This window comes from Jaculus jaculus, chromosome 1, assembly GCF_020740685.1.
Source record: "Jaculus jaculus isolate mJacJac1 chromosome 1, mJacJac1.mat.Y.cur, whole genome shotgun sequence".
Taxonomy (NCBI): Eukaryota; Metazoa; Chordata; class Mammalia; order Rodentia; family Dipodidae; genus Jaculus; species Jaculus jaculus.
In genome coordinates this window covers 164,176,023-164,197,117 of record NC_059102.1, presented here as the reverse complement: position 1 = coordinate 164,197,117, position 21,095 = coordinate 164,176,023, and the positions used below count along the sequence as shown (strand labels likewise).

At 50.1% G+C, this 21,095-nt stretch overlaps 1 protein-coding gene across 3 annotated transcripts; it reads left to right on the top strand.

Annotated features, from left to right (window-relative positions):
- Window positions 1-519: 519 nt before the first annotated feature.
- On the top strand, window positions 520-21,084 carry Fermt3 (FERM domain containing kindlin 3). Of its 3 annotated transcripts, none has more exons than XM_045136001.1 (15): window positions 520-596; window positions 1,034-1,269; window positions 4,987-5,220; window positions 5,390-5,509; window positions 5,611-5,779; window positions 5,898-6,000; window positions 17,680-17,787; window positions 17,932-18,066; window positions 18,156-18,205; window positions 18,294-18,418; window positions 18,581-18,687; window positions 18,815-19,048; window positions 19,358-19,482; window positions 20,363-20,504; window positions 20,591-21,084. In XM_045136001.1, the coding sequence occupies exons 2-15, from the start codon at window positions 1,110-1,112 to the stop codon at window positions 20,768-20,770; spliced, it is 1,992 nt and encodes a 663-aa protein (XP_044991936.1). In that variant the 5' UTR covers window positions 520-596; window positions 1,034-1,109; the 3' UTR covers window positions 20,771-21,084. The 3 variants fall into 3 exon arrangements, with proteins under 3 accessions (XP_044991936.1, XP_044991932.1, XP_004656652.2); XM_045135997.1 differs by having other exon boundaries at window positions 525-596; window positions 1,040-1,269; XM_004656595.3 differs by having other exon boundaries at window positions 530-596; window positions 1,096-1,269.
- The last annotated feature ends 11 nt before the right edge of the window (window positions 21,085-21,095 follow it).

Genomic DNA, 21,095 nt, shown 5'->3' with positions numbered 1-21,095 from the left:
CTGGCATTCTCTATGTAGTCTTAGGGTGACCTCTAACTCAGCAATCCTACCTCTGCCTGGGATTACAGGTGTACTGCACCACACCCTGTTTTTACACTTGCTGACTGCTAAAGGAACTGGATCCAATCCTTTCAACTTGCTGTCCTGTGGGCAGTACAACTGTTCCATGGTCCAGAGCCCCAGCTCATGGCAGGCTGAAGGCAAGGAATCCTACCCAACCAAGCGCACGGTGAACCCAAATGGGACTCGTAGTTTGGAAGGCAGCTGTGCCCACCACTGTTCCCCATGCCCCTCTAGTTTGAACCAAGCGTCCCTCCAGACAAGTTGAGGCACATTTTGTGGTGCTGCACCCATAAGCCCCACTTTCCTTCACTTCCTGCATTCTCTGGGGGCAAAGGCAGGGGCCCTCTGTAGCCCTCTGCATGCTGGCAATGTGCTTCCTGCACCCAGCGCCAGCCCGCCCTGGGGAGGGGCTGGCCCGCCCTGCGTGATAAGGCTACAGGCTGTCCTCAGAAGGAAGCTCCAAAGAGAAAGCAGGGTAGGCAGCCCCACGCCAGGGGTGGCCGGGACTACCACCGCCTACAGTCGCAGGCCAGGTAAGCTCAAGGGAAACCCTAGGGCCTTTCTGTCCCCTGACCTCCAGAGGCCTCTGACTGCTCTAACTCCACATACCATAGCTGCATTTTCTGCCTCTGTGGGCTGGGAGTGAGTTGTGGGCCATGACTATGGGCTTGATAGACCAGGGGGGAGCCGTGGACTGCAAAGCACCCCGGGTGTAGTCTAGCTCTGACATTTAGCATGATGATCTTGAGTGAGCCCTTCATACCAGGCCTCAGTGTTCCCATCTGTGAGGTGGGAGTGGGCTGGCCAACATGATCTCCAAGGGACCCTTCAGCTCAAGCTCGCGTTACAGAGCGTGTGGGGTTGGCTGGAGCCCTGCTGCTGCTGTGTGTCAGAGCCTCCAGGGCATGTGGGACTGTGGGCTTGCCCCTTGGCCTGCCACCTAATCAGGCACTATGGAACTCCCATTTAACCACAGGCAGCAGCCCACCAAGCCCCAGTGCCTGCTCACCTAGCCTCCTTCACCCTCCGCAGAAGAAGCCGCAGCCATGGCGGGGATGAAGACAGCCTCCGGGGACTACATTGACTCTTCCTGGGAGTTGCGAGTGTTTGTGGGCGAGGAGGACCCTGAAGCCCAGTCTGTTACCCTCCGGGTTACAGGGGAGTCTCACATTGGCGGGGTGCTCCTGAAGATTGTGGAACAGATCAGTGAGTCCCCACTACCCTCACATGCCCAACTTAGCCCACAGACGACCACAACGGCTGTATTTCCGGGCCATCCCTGCCCCACTACTCATGATAACAGTGTCACAGTGACTCAGGCACCAGCTTAATCTTTTGGTTCCACAAAAGGCATTTCCTCAACTTCCCCTGCCTCCCTCCTGTTCCTGCTGGTTCTGTCCGGTGCCAGGGGGAACACAGAGCGAGTCCACAGTGCCCCCATTTACCCTCTAGAGGCAGAAGGGAAGGAAGGCCTTGCCTGGACTGAGGCCTGAGGGACAGCTGAGGGCCTGCTCTCACACTTCCTCCCCAGTAAGGCACTCAGAAGGCTGGGTGGCAGGCGGGTGGGAGGGCCCTGCCCCCACAGGAAGTTACAGCAGAGCAGCCTGTGGCATCAGACATAAATTCACAGGGCCAGTAACAGTGACAGAGGCTTGGCATCGACCTTCCCAGCCAGGGATGGGGGCTACTGCTTCCCGGGAGGATGGCAGGAACACCCAATAGCCTGAGCTAGAAGACAAGCCCACAAGAGTTCTGCCAGGAGCCTGGCACTTAGGCTGTTGAGGGTGGGACGGGAAAGGACAGGAGGCTTTGTAGACCCAGACAACCCACCATGCATAGCCCAAGACAGGAATCAGGGTGACTATGAGCAGGGCAGGCCCCAGAACAGCCAGATCATCACAGGACTGAAGCATGGAGGGGGAGCTGCCAGAGGCTGTGAAAGCAGAAGTGGGGAGCAGAGGGTCCCTTGGGGAATGAGGTATCAGACTGAATTAGAGACTAGACTAAGCCAAGATAAGGCCTGATCCCTCCCAGGGTGTGCCACGTGAGCACTTGGAGCCACACAGACAGACAGACACCACAGTACCACTACCGGCCACCTCAGGGCAAGCCCCTTCACTTTGGGGATGTCAGACCCCTGAAGTGGGACATAGTCCCCATCCCGCTCATTCCTAGTTTGTGATGAGGCCAACCTTCCTGCTGCCTGACCAGTGCTGTGTGCAGGGGCCAGACAGACAGACCTGCTCATAGGGGCTGCCCCAGCCTGCAGCAGATTACAGAGAAGGCCACTCAAATGAGCCCTGAGGCCTGAGAGGTAGTTAGGTTACAGAAGAATGGTAGTGGTGTCAGGGACTTGGGGTTACTCTGAGTTAGGGTTCCTGAGTAGTGAGGATGTCTGGAGTATGACAGGCCCAGGGTTTTCCATAAGAGTCGGTCACTTGAAGGTGGACCTATGGGCAGAGGCCTTTATCATTAATGGGGGCAAACAACAGGCCATCCACTTTTCTCAGGAGAGATGACAATCAGGCCATCTATTTGTCCTGGTGAGAGGTGACAAGGCCTCCAGAGGCTGGGTAGAGTAGATAGAGACAAGGTAGATTTAGGAAGTGAGTTTATTAACTCCAGAACCGAAATAAACATTTGTATGCCAAGCATGGTGGCACATGCCTATGATCCTAACACAGTGGCGGCAAAGACAGGGATTCCCTAGGGGGCTCACTGGCTAACTCTGCAGATATGGTGAACGTGTGTCTGTGTGTGTGTGTGTGTGTGTGTGTGTGTGTGTAAAAAAAAAAAGTGGAAAACGTGATGCTTAGGGCTCTCGGAGGGCCCTTGGCAAGGAGGAGGTAGGAAGGAGGGAGCACCTCTTCCCAGAGTGAGTTTCCGCAGAGTAAACTGAAGCCTGGGGCTAGGAGTCAGTGCATTTATAGTCCCCACGTTAGGTACAAACCAGGTAAACAGGCATTTGAAATGAAAGAAGTCAGTAGACAAGCTCTTTTTTGTTTGTTTGTTTGTTTGGTTGGTTGGTTTTTTGTTTTTCGAGGTAGGGTCTCGCTCTAGCCCAGGCTGACCTGGAATTCACTATGGAGTCTCAGTATGGCCTCGAACTCATGGCGATCCACCTACCTCTGCCTCCTGAGTGCTGGGATTAAAGGCGTGCGCCACCACACCCGGCTCTCGGTAGACAAGCTCTTTATCTAGCGGCACGTAGGTTTCTGGTCTGCGGCTCAGAGCAAGGTCTGGAGTGGAGGTCAGTGCCATGAGCTCCCAGCAGGGGGTGGCAGCTGAAGCCATAACAGGGGAACCACCTCCCAGGAAGAGTAAGTGGCTAAGGACAGGGAGAGGCCCAAGACTGAAGGGGCAGATTCGGAGAACCAGCTGAAAAGGATACAGAGTAAAAGTTATCAGAAGGAAGTTTTGAACATAAAAGAGGGAGGAAGGGGCTGCAGAGATAGCTTAAGCGGTTGAGTGCTTGCCTGTGAAGGCTCAGGACCCCGATTTGAGGCTCGATTCCCCAGGACCCACGTTAGCCAGATGCACAAGGGGGCACACGTGTCTGGAGTTCGTTTGCAGAGGCTGGAAGCCCTGGCGCGCCCATTCTCTCTCTCTCTCTCTGTCTCTTTCTCTCTGTCTGTTGCTCTCAAATAAATAAATAAATAAAATAAAAGAGGGAGGGAGGGAAAGACAAAAAGACAGAAAAGGAAAGGACAGATGGGGAAGAAGAAAAAAAGAAAGGAAGGAAGAAATGAAGAAAGGAAGGAAAAGGGAGCCAGGCATGGTGGCTTTTAATCCCCAGTACTTGGGAGGCTGAGGTAGGAGGATCACTGTGAGTTCAAGGCCAGCCTGAAACTACATAGTGAATTCCAGTTCAGCCTGGGCTACAGCAAGACCCTACCTCAAAAGAGAGAGAGAGAGAAGTGCTAGGGAGATGGCTCAGAGGTTAAAGGTACTCACTCATAATGCCTGCTGGCCCAGGTTTGATTTCCCGGCACCCATGTAAAGCCTGGCACATATTTTCTGGAGTTAGTTTACAGTGGCAGGAGACCCTGGCATACCCATACACATGCATGCATGCACAAAAGTAAATAAAAATTTTAAAAAAAGACAAGAAAGGAGGGGGAAAGGAAGAAAGAAAAAGAACAACTGAAGAAAGAGGAGCTTTGCAAGCTCCAAAGGACTGTGCCGCAGAGCAGCTTTCTATCCCCCCATTTCTAGGACGCTACTGCCACAGTCCTCCTGTGCCATCCACTGCTGCCTTCCCAGCTCCTGGCCAGATGAGCGACATAGTCACATTGTCAACTGAATGCTCACTCATGTGCACTCTGTAAATATGCACACCATGTAGATATACTGTGACAAATTTGCAGTATATAAATATGTCACACTCTGTACTTTCCAAGTTGAAGGCATTGGCTGGCAGCCATGAGTCGGGCTGATGGTTACATCTTACAAAAAGAAAACTGGGGCCCAGTGTGGTTAACTGTCATGACCAAGGTTACACACCTAGTAACCAGTGAATGTTGGCGGGGTACCTGCTGGGTAAATCCCAGGCACTGAGGGCACAGAGACACAGGGTCTGTCTCCTGAAGATGCCAGGAACACAAGAGAGAGGCCATTAAACCAACTATCCCCTAGGGACAGAAGGAAGCTGTACTGAGGGGGCCCAGTGGGCTGGAAAACATGAAGTGAAGCCCCTGAAACTAAGACACTCAGATGCTGGGCTGGGGGTTACCCTGGGAAGTGGTATAACAGTTGAGTACAGAAGGATCAGTGGGGGTCAGCTGCTGTTACCTGAAGCCACACCAACCTGGTCTACCTGCGGCGTCAAGCCTCAGGACCCTGCGTTGTACTCGGCCCCGGGGCAGAAGTGAGAAAGGGTAAGTGGGACGTCCAAGGCCAGTGTGCACCCTTGGGCTCTTACAGATCGCAAGCAGGACTGGTCTGACCATGCCATTTGGTGGGAGCAAAAGAAACAGTGGTTGCTGCAGACACACTGGACGCTAGACAAGTATGGCATCCTGGCCGATGCCCGCCTCTTCTTTGGGCCACAGCACCGACCAGTCATCCTGAGGCTGCCCAACCGCCGTGTGGTGCGCCTGCAAGCTAGTTTCTCGAAGCCCCTCTTCCAGGCTGTGGCCGCCATCTGCCGCCTCCTCAGTGAGTTGCCCAGTTCCCCTCTTTTCCCAGGCACAGCCCTATAACCTTGACCTTGTCGTCCTTCCCGTTTCTCATCCTGCTCACAAGGCTGTGACCTCCCCAAGGGGCCTGAGGGAGGGGTAGGAAGGTACCCGAGCAAGTCCTTAGCACTGACGCCCACTCCCTACAGGCATCCGACACCCTGAGGAGCTGTCCCTGTTGCGGGCGCCGGAGAAGAAGGAGAAGAAGAAGAAAGAGAAGGAGCTGGAGGAAGAAGTGTACGACCTGACCAAGGTCGTCCTGGCTGGGGGTGAGTGGATGGGACGGGCTTGAGTCGGGGCCAAGGCAGGCAGGGTCTGTGAGGCCAGGGGCTGGGGGCAGTCCAAGCTGACTACCACTTTTGCCCTGCAGGTGTGGCACCAGCCTTGTTCCGGGGCATGCCAGCCCACTTCTCAGACAGTGCTCAGACCGAGGCCTGCTACCACATGCTGAGCCGTCCTCAGCCACCACCAGACCCCCACCTGCTCCAGCGCCTGCCGAGGCCCAGTTCCCTGTCTGACAAGACCCAGCTCCACAGCAGGTGCGTGGCCCTCCCGGGAAACTGTGCTCCCTGCACCCCGCCTCCTGCTTCCAGCCCCTTCCTCTGCGTGTGCCCTCTACGTGGCCCAGTTCCAGCCCTTTGTCCCTGCTGTGCCCAGGTGGCTGGACTCATCGCGTTGCCTCATGCAGCAGGGTGTCATGGCTGGAGATGTGCTCTGGCTGCGCTTCAAGTACTACAGCTTCTTTGACCTGGACCCTAAGGTGAGCCAGGCTCTGGAAGAAGTGGGTCTGGGGTGTGGGTGCTTAGCATCAGGGCTCTGGAAGGTTAGCCGGTTATAGGGGTCAGAGCATCTGTCCATGTATCCATCCATGTCTTTGTATGTGGTTCTCAAAAACACATTTCTGAGCCGGGTGTGGTGGCGCATGCCTTTAATCCCAGCACTCGGGAGGCAGAGGTAGGAGCATCGCCGAGAGTTCGAGGCCACCCTGAGACTACATGGTGAATTCCAGGTCAGCCTGAGCCAGAGTGAGACCCTACCTTGAAAAACCAAAAAACAACAACAAAAAATAAAACACTTTTGGGCCCCAGTGCCCATGGTGGGTGGAAACAGTATTAGTCTTACTGTGACTTACCTGCTGGAGAACATGGCAAACACCTGTGTAGCCAATGGTGGGGGCTGAGTACTGCCATGGAGAGAGGCTCTGGCCTGAACCAAGGGCGCCTTTCGGGACCTACAGGAACTAGGCATCGAGGAGAAGGCTTGGCAGGTGTCTTCACTGTGCCCCATCTGTGGCCCTTCCGCCCTCCATCCCAGCAGCGTGCTCTGTGCCTCCTCCTCTTGTGACCCCACTTCTCTGTTGCTGCTGTAAAATGCCCACATGGTTGTTTCCAGAACACTCACTCCTGTTCCCATCACTCTCTTCTCAGCCAAACCTGACCTGGTGTCCTCTGTCCCCATCCACATATAAAAGAGCACCTGCTCCTGAGGTGGCCATGCCCGCCATGTTGTATATCTTCCGTCCCAACCACTCTTCTCAGGGAGGAGTACGGGGACAGAACCCAGGGCTTCGCACATGCTAGTGCTCTACCACCAAGTACACCACAGCCTTTTATTAAAAAAAAAAAATTTAGATGGAGAGTGGAGTTTCAAAGGGGAAAGTAGGGGGAGGGAGGGAATTACCATGGGATATTGTTTATAATTATGGAAGTTGTAAAAATTTTTAAAAAATTATTTTAGCAAGGCATGGTAATGCATGCCTTTAGTCATAGCACTCAGGAGGCTGAGTAGGAGGATCCCTGTGAGTATGAGGCCAGCCTGGTACTACAGAATGAGTTCTAGGTCAGGGGGCTAGAGACACCCTGCCTTCAAAAACCAACAAAGGGCTGGAAATATGGTTTACTGGTAAAAGCACTTGCTTGCAAAGCCAAAGGACTCAGGTTCAATTCCTCAGGACCCATGCAAGCCAGACACACAAGGAGGCGCATGTATTTGGAGTTTGATTGCAGTGGCTGAAAGCTTTGGTGTGCCCATTTTTCCTTTCTCCCCCCATTCTCCCTTCCTCTCCCTCTCTCTCAAATATATATATATATATACTAAAGTCTGGGCATGGTGGCACACGCCTTTAATCCCAGCACTCAGGAGGCAGAGGTAGGAGGATCACTGTGAATTCGAGGCCACCCTGGGACTACATAGTGAATTCCAGGTCAGCCTGGGTTAGAGGTAGATAGACCCTATCTCAAAAAAAAAAAAAAAAAAAAAGAAAAGAAAAGAAAGAAAGAAAGAGAGAGAGAGAGAAAGAAAGAAAGGAAAAACATTTATTTTTGTTTTATTTTATTTTTTGTTTTTCAAGGTAGGGTCTTAATGTAGCCCAGGCTGACCTAGAATTCACTATGTAGTCTCAGGGTAGCCTCTAACTCATGGTGATCCACCTACTTCTGCCTCCCAAGTGCTGGGATTTAAGGTGTGTGCCACCATGCCTGGCATATCTGAGAGTAAAATAATAAATATGTAGGGCCTCTTACTGCTACAAAAGAACTCCAGGCACAGGCACCATTTAGTGTGGCTGGCTTTACATAGATATTGGGGAATCAAACTCAGGTTGGCAGGCTTCCCAAGCCTTGAACCACTGAGCAATCCCCCAGTCCCTTTATTTATATATTTATTATTATTATTATTTGAGGTAGCGTCTCACTCTAACCAAGGCTGACCTGGAATTCACTATGTAGTCTCAAACTCACAGCTATCCTCCTACCTCTGCCTTCTGAGTGCTGGGATTAAAGGCGTGTGCCACCATGCCTGGCCTTACCTTTATTTTTATTTAATTTATTGATTTATGAGCAGAGAGAGAATGGGTGTCTCAGGGCCTTTTGCTGCAGTATACAAGCTCTAAACACATGTGCCACTTTGTCCATCTAGCTTTATGTGAATTTTGGGGAATAAAACCCGAGGAAGGCAGGCTTTGCAATGTCCCTAGCCTCAACATTTTAAAATATTTTATTTATTTGTTTAGAGAAAGAGAAAAAGAGACAGATAAAGAGAGAATGGGCATGTCAGGGCCTCTAGCCATTGTAAACAAACTCCAGATGTATGTGCCACCTTGTGTAGGCTTATGCAGGTCCTGGGGAATTGAACCTGGGTCCTTAGGCTTTGCAGGTAAATACCTTAACCACTAAGCCATCTCTTCAGCCCTCTACTGGTTTAATATTTTTATTTATTTATTTATTTATTTGAGAGGGATAAAGAGGCAGAGAGACAGAGAGAGAATGGGCATGCCAGGGCTTTCAGCCACTGCAAATGAACTCCAGATGCATGTGCCCCCTTGTGCATCTGGCTTACCGCTAAGGCATCTCTCAAGTCTGCAGCCCTCTATTTTTTAAAAAAAAAAAATATTTATCTAGGGCTGGAGAGATGGCTTAGCGGTTAAGCGCTTGCCTGTGAAGCCTAAGGACCCCGGTTCGAGGCTCAATTCCCCAGGTCCCACGTTAGCCAGATGCACAAGGGGGCGCACGTGTCTGGAGTTCGTTTGCAGAGGCTGGAAGCCCTGGCGCGCCCATTCTCTCTCTCCCTCTATCTGTCTTTCTCTCTGTGTCTGTCGCTCTCAAATAAATAAATAAATAAAATGAACAAAAAAAAATTTAAAAAAAATATTTATCTATTTATTTGCAAGGAGAGAGAAAGAGTATGGACATGCCTCCTGCCACTTCAAACAAACTACAGACCCACTTGCTACTTTGTGTATCTGGCTTTATGTGGATACTGGGAAATTGAACCTGGGTCTGCAGGCTTTGCAGGCAAATGCCTTTAACCACTTAGCCATCTCCCTGGTCCTAATTTTTGTTTTTGTTTTTCGAGAAAGGGTCTCACTCTAGGCCAGGCTGACCTGGAATTCACTATGTAGTCTCAGGGTAGCCTAAAACTCGTGGTGATCCTCCTACCTCTGCCTCCTGAGTACTGGGATTAAAGGCATGTGCCACCATGCCCGGCTAATTTTTTTTTTTTGGTTTTGGCAGAATTTCATGTAGTTCAGGCTGGCCTTGAACTCATGATCCTCCTCTTGCCTCTACCCGCTTAGTGCTTTTCTGCCTGCTATCTCTGAGTAAACTTTAGCCCCAGGGCCTAATAGGCACCTGCAACACTTGCTATTGCATCCATCCAGGGCAGAAGTCTCTCCTTTACAACATTCCAGGTTGGAGATGCGGCTGAGCTGGTAACCTACCTGCCAGTGCATGTGTGAATTCATGGGTTTGATCCCCAGCACTGCATTGCTGGGTATGGTGGTACACTTCTGTAGTCCCAGCACTTGGGAGGTGGAGGCAGGAGGATCAGGAATTCAGGGAAGGGGACAAAAGAGTTTAGTGGGAGAGGATTATGGACAAGGTACATTGTGTGTATGCATGGAGGTTGTCCATAAATTTAAAAAAAGAAAAAAGCAACTTCAGGGTCATCGAGTGTGGTGGTGCACACCTTTAATCCCAGCACTCAGGAGGCAGAGGTAGGAGGACCGCTGTGAGTTCAAGGCTACCCCAAGACTAGGGATTGGATTAGAGTGAGACCATACCTCAATAAATAAAAATAAAAAAGAAGAGAAAACTTCAGAGTCATCCTTTGCTGCATAGGTAATTTGAAGCCTGGGCTATAAGAGACCCTATATGTAACATAAAAATTCTAAATTGGGCATGGTGGCGCACACCTTTAATCTCAGCACTTGAGAGGCAGAGGTAGGAAAATTGCTGAGTTGGAGGCCAGCCTGCAACTACAAAGTGAGTTCCAGGTCAGCCTGGGCTATAGTAAGATCCTACCTAAAAGAAAAATAAATAAATAAATAAATAAATAAAATAAAAATTCTGGGTCCTGGGCTGGAGAGATGGCGTAGCGGTTAAGCGCTTGCCTGTGAAGCCTAAGGAGCCCGGTTCGAGGCTCGGTTCCCCAGGTCCCACGTTAGCCAGATGCACAAGGGGGCGCATGCGTCTGGAGTTCATTTGCAGAGGCTGGAAGCCCTGGCGCGCCCATTCTCTCTCTCCCTCTATCTGTCTTTCTCTCTGTGTCCGTCGCTCTCAAATAAATAAATAAATAAATAAAAATCTGGGTCCTTTTCCTCCTCACCTCTACCTGTTGCTCTTTCCTGGAACAAAAGTCCCAAATCCCCTCTTTCTCCTTCCCTCTTTTTTTTAAAAATTTAGTTTTATATTTTTATGAGAGAGAGAGAATGGGTGCGTCAGAGCCTTCAGCCCCTGCAAATGAACTCCAGACACATGTGCCACCTTGTGCATCTAGCTTAGGTGGGCTCTGAGGAATTGAACCTAGGTCCTTTGGCTTTGGAGTCAATGCCTTAACTGCTAAGCTATCTCTCCAGCCCCACTATCAGCAAATTTTATGTATTAAGAACTTCATACTTTTCTAGTCATTTTGAAATATCCTAGGTTTTTTAAACATATTTTTTTTTCTAGGTAGGGTCTCACTCAGGACACCTAGGCTGACTTAGAATTCACTATGTAGTCTCAGGTGGCCTCACAGAAAGCCTCCCATCCCTGCCTCCTAAATGCTGGGATTAAAGGAGTGTGTCACCATGCCTGGGCTTCTGGTGCACACTACTGAGCCAGCTTCCTCTTTTGTGATTCTGTAATTTCACATATTTCTACTGACTGTGTATGAAAGATGAAGGCTTGGCCATGTTATACCCTCTCCCCTCCCACACAACACACATTTCCTTGAGTCTTACTAATCAAGTAGTGTTTATAGTCTTTGGTTAAAAACAACGTGACTATGGTTGCAAATAGTAACACATAAATAGTGTTCTTAGAAGAACCCTAGAATAGCCATGCTTATATTTCCTTTCATGGTCAAATGTCTTTGGAGCTCTTTGGAGTTGTGAGGTTTTTTTTCTTCTCTTTTGGTATTGTGTATGAACATAGGGCTTTGTGCACGCTAAGCACACATTCTACCGCTGAGCTGAACCACCAGCCCAAATTGCTATGTTTTGTTCTTTGGGTTTTTATTTTATTTTATTTTTATTTTTTGAGGTAGGGTCTTGCTCTAGCCCAGGCTGACCTGGAATTCACACTGTAGTCTCAGGGTGTCCTCGAACTCATAGTGATCCTCCTATCTCTTCCTCCCAAGTGCTGGGATTAAAGTTATGTGCCACCACTCCCTGCTTCCAGCATTCCTTTTGGAACAAGTGATCAAAGCCAGGTGTGGTTGCCTAGATCTGGAATCCCAGCAGTTTAGGAGGCTAAGTCAAGAGAATCAAAAATTCAAATTGCCTGGGCAGCAGAGTGAGTTCAAAGCCAGCATGAGTGGTTTTGTGAGATTTTGTTTCAAACTAAAAATATAGCTAGGGGTAGAGAAATAGGTCAGTGGATAAAGGTGCTTTCTCATAAAGCCTGACTGCCTAGGTTCAATTCCCCAGTATCCATGTAAAGCCAGATGCACAAAATGGTGCCTGCATCTGGAGTTTGTTTGCAGTGGCAGAAGCCCCTGGTGTACCCATATTCACTTTTCTTTCTTTATTACTTATTTATTTATTTTTATGTAAGAGAGAAAAAGGCAGAGAGAGAGAAAAAGAGAATGAGCATGCCAGAGCCTCCAGCCACTTAGCCATCTCTCCAGCCTCCGCATTCCCCCTTTGTCTGTTTTTCTCACTCTCGCATACATTTTTTGTTGTTGTTTTTCAAGGTAGGGTCTCACTGTAACACAGGCTGACCTCCTGGAATTCACTATGTAGTACCAGGGTAGCCTCAAACTCATGGCCCCAGGTTCCATCTCTCTTCAGATCCCATGTAAACCAGATGCATAAAAGTGAGGCAAGCACAAGCTTTCTTGCCACTGTGAATAAATGCCAGATGCTAGTTCCTCTTAGGCTGGAGAATCGAACTTTCACTGGCAGACGTTGCAAAGAAGTGCCTTTACCCACTGAACCATCTCCTCCACCCATCTTGTTTTCTTTGAACTGTGGGCTACTTTCACTGCAGACCTCTGTGACTGTCATTCTTGGACTTTGCTGATTTCCTGGGTATTCCTATATTGGAGTTTTTTCTTGATTTTTGCATCTTTCTTTCTTTTTTTAAATGTTTTTTTCCAGGTGGGGTTTCACTCTAGCCAATGCTTAGCTGGAATTCACTATGTAGTCTCAGGGCGGCTTTCAACTTGTGGGTGATCCTCCTAATTTTGCTCCAAAATGCTGGAGTTAAAGGTGTGCGCCACCACGCCAGGCAAAAAAAATTTTTTTTTTTTTTTTTTGGTTTGTCTGTCTTTCTTGGTGACACTGTAATCATGCTTTAGGAGCTTCCTCTGAAGTATACATGATACTAAATGTTGGGAAATCCTGCACAGTCTGCTGAAGTCACTGGACTGGGTAGAGAATCCTTGGCTGTAGACACTTTCCTGAAAACTTTTTGTTGTTGTTTTGCTTTTGTTTTTCAAGGTAGGGTCTTGTTCTCTAGCCCAGGCTGACCTGGAATTCACTTTGTACTCCCAGGGTGGCCTCAAACTCATGACAGTCCTCCTACCTCTGTGTCCTGAGTGCTGGGATTAAAGGCGTGCGCCACCATGCCCGGGCCATATTATTTTAGATTGAGAGAGAGAGAGAGAGAGAGAATTGGTGTGCAAAGGCCTCAGCCACTGAAATTGAACTCCTGACGCTTTCACCACCTAGTGGGCATATGTGACCTTGTGCTTGCCTAACTTTTATGCATCTGGTTTACATGGGATCTGAAGAGAGATGGAACCTGGGGCCTTGGGCTTTGCAGGCAAGCACCTTAACTGCTAAGCCATCTATCAGCCCCCATTTTAAAAACTATATATATATATTTTATTTATTTATTTGAGAGAAAGAAAGAGAAAGTGAAAGAAAATGGGCATGCCAAGGCCTCCAGCCACTGAAAATGAACTCCATATGCATGTGCTCCTTGTGCATCTGGCATATGTGGGTCCTGAGGAATCGAACCATGGTCCTTAGGCTTTGCAGGCAAATGCCTTAACCACTAAGCAATCTCTCCAGTCCCCCTTTTTTTTTTTTTTTTTTTGAGGTAGGGTCTCACTCTAGCTCAGGCTGACCTGGAATTCACTGTCATCTCAGGGTGGCCTTGAACTCATGGCAATCCTCTGACTCCCAAGTGCTGGGATTAAAGGCATGTGCCACCATGCCCGACCACTTTTTGTTTTTTGAGACAGTCTCATATAGACCAGGCTAGCCCCAAACTCACTATGTAGCCATGGATGACCTTAACTTCTGATCTTCCTGTCTCACCTCTGGAGTGCTGCGATTGTAGGATGAACCACCATGCTGAGTTTATGAGGAAATGAGGATCGAACCCAGAGCTCTGTGCATGCTAGGCAAGCACTGTGCCAGCTGAGCTATAACCTCAGCTCTCCCTTTTTAATGAGAGAGAGATTGTGTATGTAGATGCACAAGCCCCAGGTGCACTCTTGGAAGGCTAGAGGAAAACTTCAGATGACCTTTTCTATTGCTTTTCCATGACCCGCCCCCAAACAGATGCTGTCACTGAATTTGGAGCTGTTTGTTTTTCAGCTAGACTGCCTACCAGGACATCCCTGTGTTCCCCCTATCTCCACCCTCTCAGCCCTGGGGTTACAGGCATGCCTAGCTGTTTATGTGGATGCTTGGGATCAAATCCAATATGCTGCTTGTGGAGCAAGCACTCTTCCCAGCTATTTTCCCACGTCCCTCTTTTTTTTTTTTTTTTGTTTATTTTTACTTATTTGAGAGCGACAGAGAGAGAGAAAGAGGCAGATAGAGAGAGAGATTGGGCGCGCCAGGGCCTCCAGCCACTGCAAACCGAACTCCAGACACATGTGCCCCCTTGTGCATCTGGCTAACGTGGGTCCTGGAGAATTGAGCCTGGAACCGGGGTCCTCAGGCTTCACAGGCAGGCGCTTAACCGCTAAGCCATCTCTCCAGCCCATGTCCCTCTTTTTTGAGACATGATCTCATCTAGCCCAGACTGGCTTCTATTCCACTAGGTAGATGAGGATGACCTTGAACTCCTGATCTCTTGTCTAAGCCTCCTGAGTGCTGACAGTATGTTCCACTACACCTGGAACTTACCAAATTTTTCATTTCTTCAAAAAAATTTCTTTAAAAAAATACTTTATTTTAAGCCGGAAGTAGTAGCACACGCCTTTAATCTCAGCACTCGGGAGGCAGAGGTAGGAGGATCGCCATGAATTCGAGGCCACCCTGAGACTACATGGTGAATTCCAGGTCATCTTGGACTAGAGTGAGACCCTCCCATGAAACAACAACAACAAAAACCCCACTTTATTTATTTATTTATTTGCAAGGAAATAGAGAGGGTGGGGAGAGAGACAGAGAGAGAGAGAGAGAGAGAGAGAGAGAATGGGCAGCACTAGGGCTTCTAGCCCCTGCAAACATTCCAGATGCATGTGCCACTTTGTGCATCTGGCTTTACGTGGGTACTGAGGAATCAAACAGGCAAGCACCTTAACAACTGAGCCATCTCTCCAGCCACCCTCCTTTCGTTTTTTGAGACAGTCTTACTCTGTAGCCCAGGCTGGCCTGAGACCCACTGCACTCCTGCTTCAGCCTCCCAAGTGCTGAGGTCACCGATGAGAGCTAGCACACCCACCAGGCACATTTGTTTTGCATGTGTGTGTAGTATTGTGCTGTATGTGTGCTTGTGTGCACATGCTCTGTGTGGCACACGGGCCAGAGGAGAACAATGGAGGTCCTCTGTCACTCATTCATGTGCTTCCTTGAGACAACTCACTGAGCCTAGGGCTGCATTGTTTCAGTCAGACTAGCTGGCCAGAAGACTCTATTCCCTACAGGACTGACATTATCGGAGTGTGTTGACAACTATTTAAATGGGTACTTGGTGATCGAACTGAGGGAGATTTAGGACTTCTCAGGCCCTCATGCTTGCAAGGAAAGCACTCTTTCCTACTGCTAAGTTATCTTTCCAGCCACAGGCATTTTTTTTTAAATTTTTTATTTATTTATTTGAGAGCAACAGACACAGAGAGAAAGACAGATAGAGGGAGAGAGAGAGAATGGGCGCGCCAGGGCTTCCAGCCTCTGCAATTGAACTCCAGACGCGTGCGCCCCCTTGTGCATCTGGCTAACATGGGACCTGGGGAACCGAGCCTCGAACCGGGGTCCTTAGGCTTCACAGGCAAGCGCTAAGCCATCTCTCCAGCCCCATTTTTTTTTTTTTGACAATTTCTACACTGAGTTATCTTTCCTTATTGGTTTGTAGGTCCATTGGCATTCTTTGTATATTCTGGATATGAGTGTAAAGTAGATGCATTGTGAATATATTTTCCTCTGCGTTTTACCTTTTTTTTTTTTTAAATTTTCTTTATTTGAGAGAGAGAAATAGGCTAGGAGGGAGGGAGAGAGAGAGAGATAATGGGCACGCCAGGGCCTCCAGCCACTGCAAATGAACTGCAGATGCCTGCACCCCCTTGTGCATCTGGATTACATGGGCCCTGGGGAATCGAACCTGGGTTCATTGGCTTTGTAGGCAAGCACCTTAACCACTAAGCTATTTCTCCAGTCTTGTGCCTTACCTTTAAATTGTCTCAGTGCTTTGAAGCTTTGCCTTTTAATTTATTTTTATTTATTTATTTGAGAGAAAGAGGGAGGAAGAGAGAGAACAGCACATAGAGAGAGAGAATGGACGCTCCAGGGCCTCCAGACACATGCATGACCTTGTGCATCTGGCTTACATGGATCCTGGGGAGTCAAACCTGGATCCTTTAGCTTTGTGGGCAAGTGCCTTCAGTGCTATGCCATCTCTCTAGCCAGGCGGCTTTATTTTTAAAAATAGTTTTACTTGAAAAAAAAAAAAAAGCCAGGTGTGGTGGCACATGCCTTTAATTCCAGCACTGAGGAGGCAGAGGCAGGAGGATTTCCATGAGTCAGAGGCGAGCCTGGGACTACAGAGTGAGTTCCAGGTCAGCCTGGGCTAGAGTGAGATGAGATCCTACCTCAAAAGTTTTTTTTTTTTTTTTAATTTATTCATTTGATTGAGAGGAAGAGAGAAAGAAAGAGAATGGCACACCAGGGCCTCTTGCCACTGCATCCAAACTCCAGATGCAGCTGGGTATGGTGGCACATGCCTTTAATTCTAGCACTTGGTAGGCAGAGGTAGGAGGGTCACCATGAACTTGAGGCCAGCCAGGTATTACAGAGTGAATTCCAGGTCAGCCTGGACTACTTAGGAAAAAAAAAGAAAGAAAAAAAAAAGAAAGAAACAAACAAACCTTTAGATGCGTGTGCCACTTGGTGCATTTGGGCTTATATGAGCATTGAGGAATCAAACCCAGGACATCAGGCTTTGCAAGCAAGCACCTCTAACTGCTGAACTATTTCCCCAGCCCATCTTTATTTTAATTTAATTTTTTTTTTTTTTTGTTTTTTCTGAGGCAGGACCTCACTCAATCCCAGGCTGACCTAGAATTTACTATGTAGCCTCAGCGTGGCCTTGAATTCATGGCAGTCCTCCTACCTCTGCCTCCAGAGTGCTGTAATTAAAGGCGTGTGCCATCATGCCTAGCTTATTTTTATTTATTTTTGAGCCAGATTCTCAAGTGGCTGTGCTACTTTGAGTTTCCTAAGCAGCCAAGGATGACCTTGAACTCCTGATCCTCTAATTTCTACTTCCCAAGTGCTGGGATCCAGCCATGTACCATCTGAGTATACATAGACATGTTTTTATTTTATTTCGTTTATTTATTTTTTATTTTTGGGCTTTTTGAGGTAAGGTTTTGCTCTAGCCCAGGCTGACCTGGAATTCACTATGTAGTCTCAGGGTGGCCTTGAACTCATGAACTCAGAACTCATGGTGATCCTCCTATCTCTGCCTCACAAGTGCTATGATTAAAGGTGGGTGGCACCACGCCCAGCTTTTTTTTTTTTTTTTTTTTTTTTGAGCTTCTTTACCCTTGCCATGAGTTTTGGGTAGGTGTTAGTGTGCACTTCCATGAGGACCTGGGGTGTCCTTTGTGTCTTTCCATCTTCTTTCGTTCACTCTTCTCTTTAGTGGTCCACTGTCGCTCTGCAGGTCTCTGCCCATTAGGTCACCTCTGGGATGCTTTCTCTGAGACCTACCTCCTGGCCTACTCTCTCATCACCAGCAGACTTCTCGTGGGGCCCTTAACTGAGGGGTAAGGGGGATGCCCCCAGGAAAACCGTTTCTTCCAATTTTACCCCAGCCTGGGACTGCTTCGCTTTAAGGACGATCCTCCTACCTCTCCTGCCCTCACTCAGGGCTGTGGCCAGCATGGCAGACTGGGGCAGAGATGTATGGGGGAAAATAGGCTGACTGTCTGGACAGCTAGGGGGCTAGCAGGCCAACAGGGTGAGGCTAGAATCTGCCACCCATGTTGGGCTGTGGCCCGCGCGTTCAGGACAGTTGGCATCTGACCAGCCTGGTCTCTACGACCTCTGCCGCTCCAGACAGACCCAGTGCGGCTGACCCAGCTATATGAGCAGGCGCGCTGGGACCTGCTGCTGGAGGAGATAGACTGCACCGAGGAAGAGATGATGGTGTTCGCTGCCCTGCAGGTGCCCGGGGCCTGGGAGTGGGGATGTGGGGGTGGGGGCCCAAGGGCCTTCTGAAGGAGCCCATCTCCAGGGAAGCCCGGCTCGTGGGACCATCTGGCGACTCCGGCCTCTTGAACTCATCCCTCCCTGGTCACACGCCCTCAGTACCACATCAACAAGCTGTCGCAGAGCGGGGAGCTGGGTGAGCCAGCCAGCGGGGACCTGGGGCTGGATGACCTAGATACAGCCCTGAACAACTTGGAGGTGAAGCTGGAGGGATCAGCGCCCACAGATGTGCTGGTGAGAAGGGGCTCTGGGTCTGTCATGGGATTGGGATCAGGGCCAGGCTGAGACAACCCAGGACTCCTCCGACTTTTCTTCTCCCCCAGGACAGTCTTACCACCATTCCAGAGCTCAAGGACCACCTCCGGATCTTCCGGTTATGTGTGGGGCCTGTCTTCAGAGAGAGGGAGGAGGGGGGAGGTAGGGAGGCCACTGTTCACAAGCCTCCCACTCCCTGGTAACAGGCCCCGGAAGCTGACCCTGAAGGGCTACCGACAGCACTGGGTGGTGTTCAAGGATACCACACTGTCCTACTACAAAAGCCAGGACGATGCCCCAGGGGACCCCATTCAGCAGCTCAACCTCAAGGGTGAGGGAATGAGGATGGGGCAGGTTTTAATCCCACCCTGCCTCAGTTTCCTCCTTGGGTTGGGGAGGACTCCCTCTGTCCTGAGATGGCTGTACTTATGGAGCTGGCTTTCACAAAGGGCCTCTCCCTGGAAGCCCTCCAGCCCACACATTTTTCCTCCAGGTTGTGAGGTGGTCCCTGATGTCAACATCTCTGGGCAGAAGTTCTGCATCAAACTCTTGGTGCCCTCCCCAGAGGGCATGAGTGAGATCTACCTACGGTGCCAGGATGTGAGTAAGAGTGGATGATCAGAACAGGAGCAGGCAGGGAGTGGAACCAGAGTGAGTGGCATTCAGGATAGGAGTGGACATGTCTGGGCCTTGCTCACCATTCCCCCCCCCACCGCCATCCCTCCAGGAGCAGCAGTATGCCCAGTGGATGGCTGGCTGCCGACTGGCTTCCAAGGGCCGCACCATGGCAGACAGCAGCTATGCCAGCGAGGTGCAGGCCATTCTGGCCTTCCTCAGCCTGCAACGTGCAGGCGGTGGTGGCTCAGGGAACCATCCCCAGGGCCCTGATGCCTCTGCTGAAGGCCTCAATCCCTATGGCCTTGTTGCTCCTCGCTTCCAGCGCAAGTTCAAGGCCAAACAGGTACTAAAGGGATTGTTTGGGGAGGAATAATCAGTGTTTACCAAGATGCCCTTGACCCCTGGATCTCCACAGAGCCTTCCCCCTCAGGGAAGCTTTGAACTCACTTGTTCCGTTTCTCACTGCGTCCCACCTCTCTGGGAGCGGTTACACTCCTATTCTGCGATATCTGCACTCTGGTAGCCCCATAATGGCCACTGTCCCTTCCCCAAGCATAGCGTCCTGTGTTTGTGACAGGGGCAGGTCAAGGGTCTCAGGGACTTTTTGGGAGGGGAATATCCATGCCAGCCCCTTAACAGTATGGCCCTGCAGCTCACCCCACGGATCCTGGAAGCCCACCAGAACGTGGCCCAGCTCTCTCTGACTGAGGCCCAGTTGCGCTTTATCCAGGCCTGGCAGTCCTTGCCCGACTTTGGCATCTCCTACATGATGGTCAGGTATGATCCCAGCCCTCAAGCGTCATCTCTGCTGTCACCTACTGCCTGCCACTGTGTGTACATGTCCCAAGACAGGGTCCCAGGCAGGCATCCCAATGTCTCTGTGGGCACACCTCCCTGGGGTGCCCTGTGTATTCTTCAGTGTGTAACCCCCACAACAAATTCCAGAGAGTAAGCCCAGGACAGGAAAGCAGGAAACAGTGTTTATCCCAGCTCTGCCACGGATGCTCCCCATTTTGGGTGCTGTAGCAGGGAGGCCGCCCTTGAGTATTCACCCAGGCCTGCAAGGATATGACCGGCACGATGATAGACATACTTATTTAAAGGCACACACTACCTGTCTGATTTAATTATTTGCAAGCAGTGGGAGGTAAAGAGAAGAGAGACAGAAAGAATGGGCACACCAGGGCCTCTAGCCACTGCAAATGAACTCCAGACACATATTATGCCCCTTGTGCATCTGGCTTACGTGGGTCATGGGGAATCGAGCCTGGATCCTTTCACTTTGCAGGCAAATGCCTTAACCACTATGCCATCTCTCCAGCCCTGCCTGTCTGATTTAAATGGTATTATGATGACCTCTTCTTTTACTTTAAGACAGCCTTCACCATGTAAGGAGTCTGACAAGAACTCCTGCCTCAGCCTCAGTACTAGGGTAACAGTCGTTGAGCACCATGCCTGGCTACCATGATGATTCTATCAATAATTCCACTTTCCAGATATGGAACCTGAGGCCCAGAGAGCCTGAATTCACTCAGGGCTGCATAGCTTTTAAGCTAAAGAGCTGGGGTGGACACAGCTATCTACCACATAGGCTCCGGAGCAATGCGTACACAGAGGGTGAAACTCTCACTTATATTCTGTCCCCCTGGGGAATCAGGTTCAAGGGCAGCAGGAAAGATGAGATCCTGGGCATTGCCAACAACCGACTGATCCGAATAGACTTGGCTATGGGTGACGTAGTCAAGACCTGGCGCTTTAGCAACATGCGCCAGTGGAATGTCAACTGGGACATCCGGCAGGTAGGCCTGGATGGAGGGAAGGCACAGGAGCTGGTAGCTCCTTGTCCCCGCTGCCCAGCTAGTCCTCTGACTACCCATACCCACAGGTGGCCATCGAATTCGACGAGCACATCAACGTGGCCTTCAGCTGTGTCTCTGCCAGCTGCCGCATTGTACATGAGTACATTGGTGGCTACATTTTCCTATCTACTCGGGAGCGGGCCCGTGGTGAGGAGCTGGACGAGGACCTCTTCCTGCAGCTCACAGGTGGTCATGAGGCCTTCTAAGAGCAGCCCAACCGTCTCTGCCCCTGCTCACCACCTGGCACAGTGTGTCCCAATCCCACACCCACTGCTGGACTCACTGCCCCACCCCTCCCAGCACGTATCACACTGGGTAATTTCACCTGTTGTCACTGGCAGACCAGGGTCCTGGCTGGGCCAGACTGTCACCTCCCAGGCTAAGGATGGTGGGGCCCTGAGTTACACAGAGCCCCTTCCCTTGTCCTCATGGCTGAAGCCCATGCCTTGACCTATCTGTAGACCCTAAGCACACAAGGAAGGCCAGTTTTAGCGACAGAATGAGGGCTTCTGGTTCCAGATTGGAGTCCTT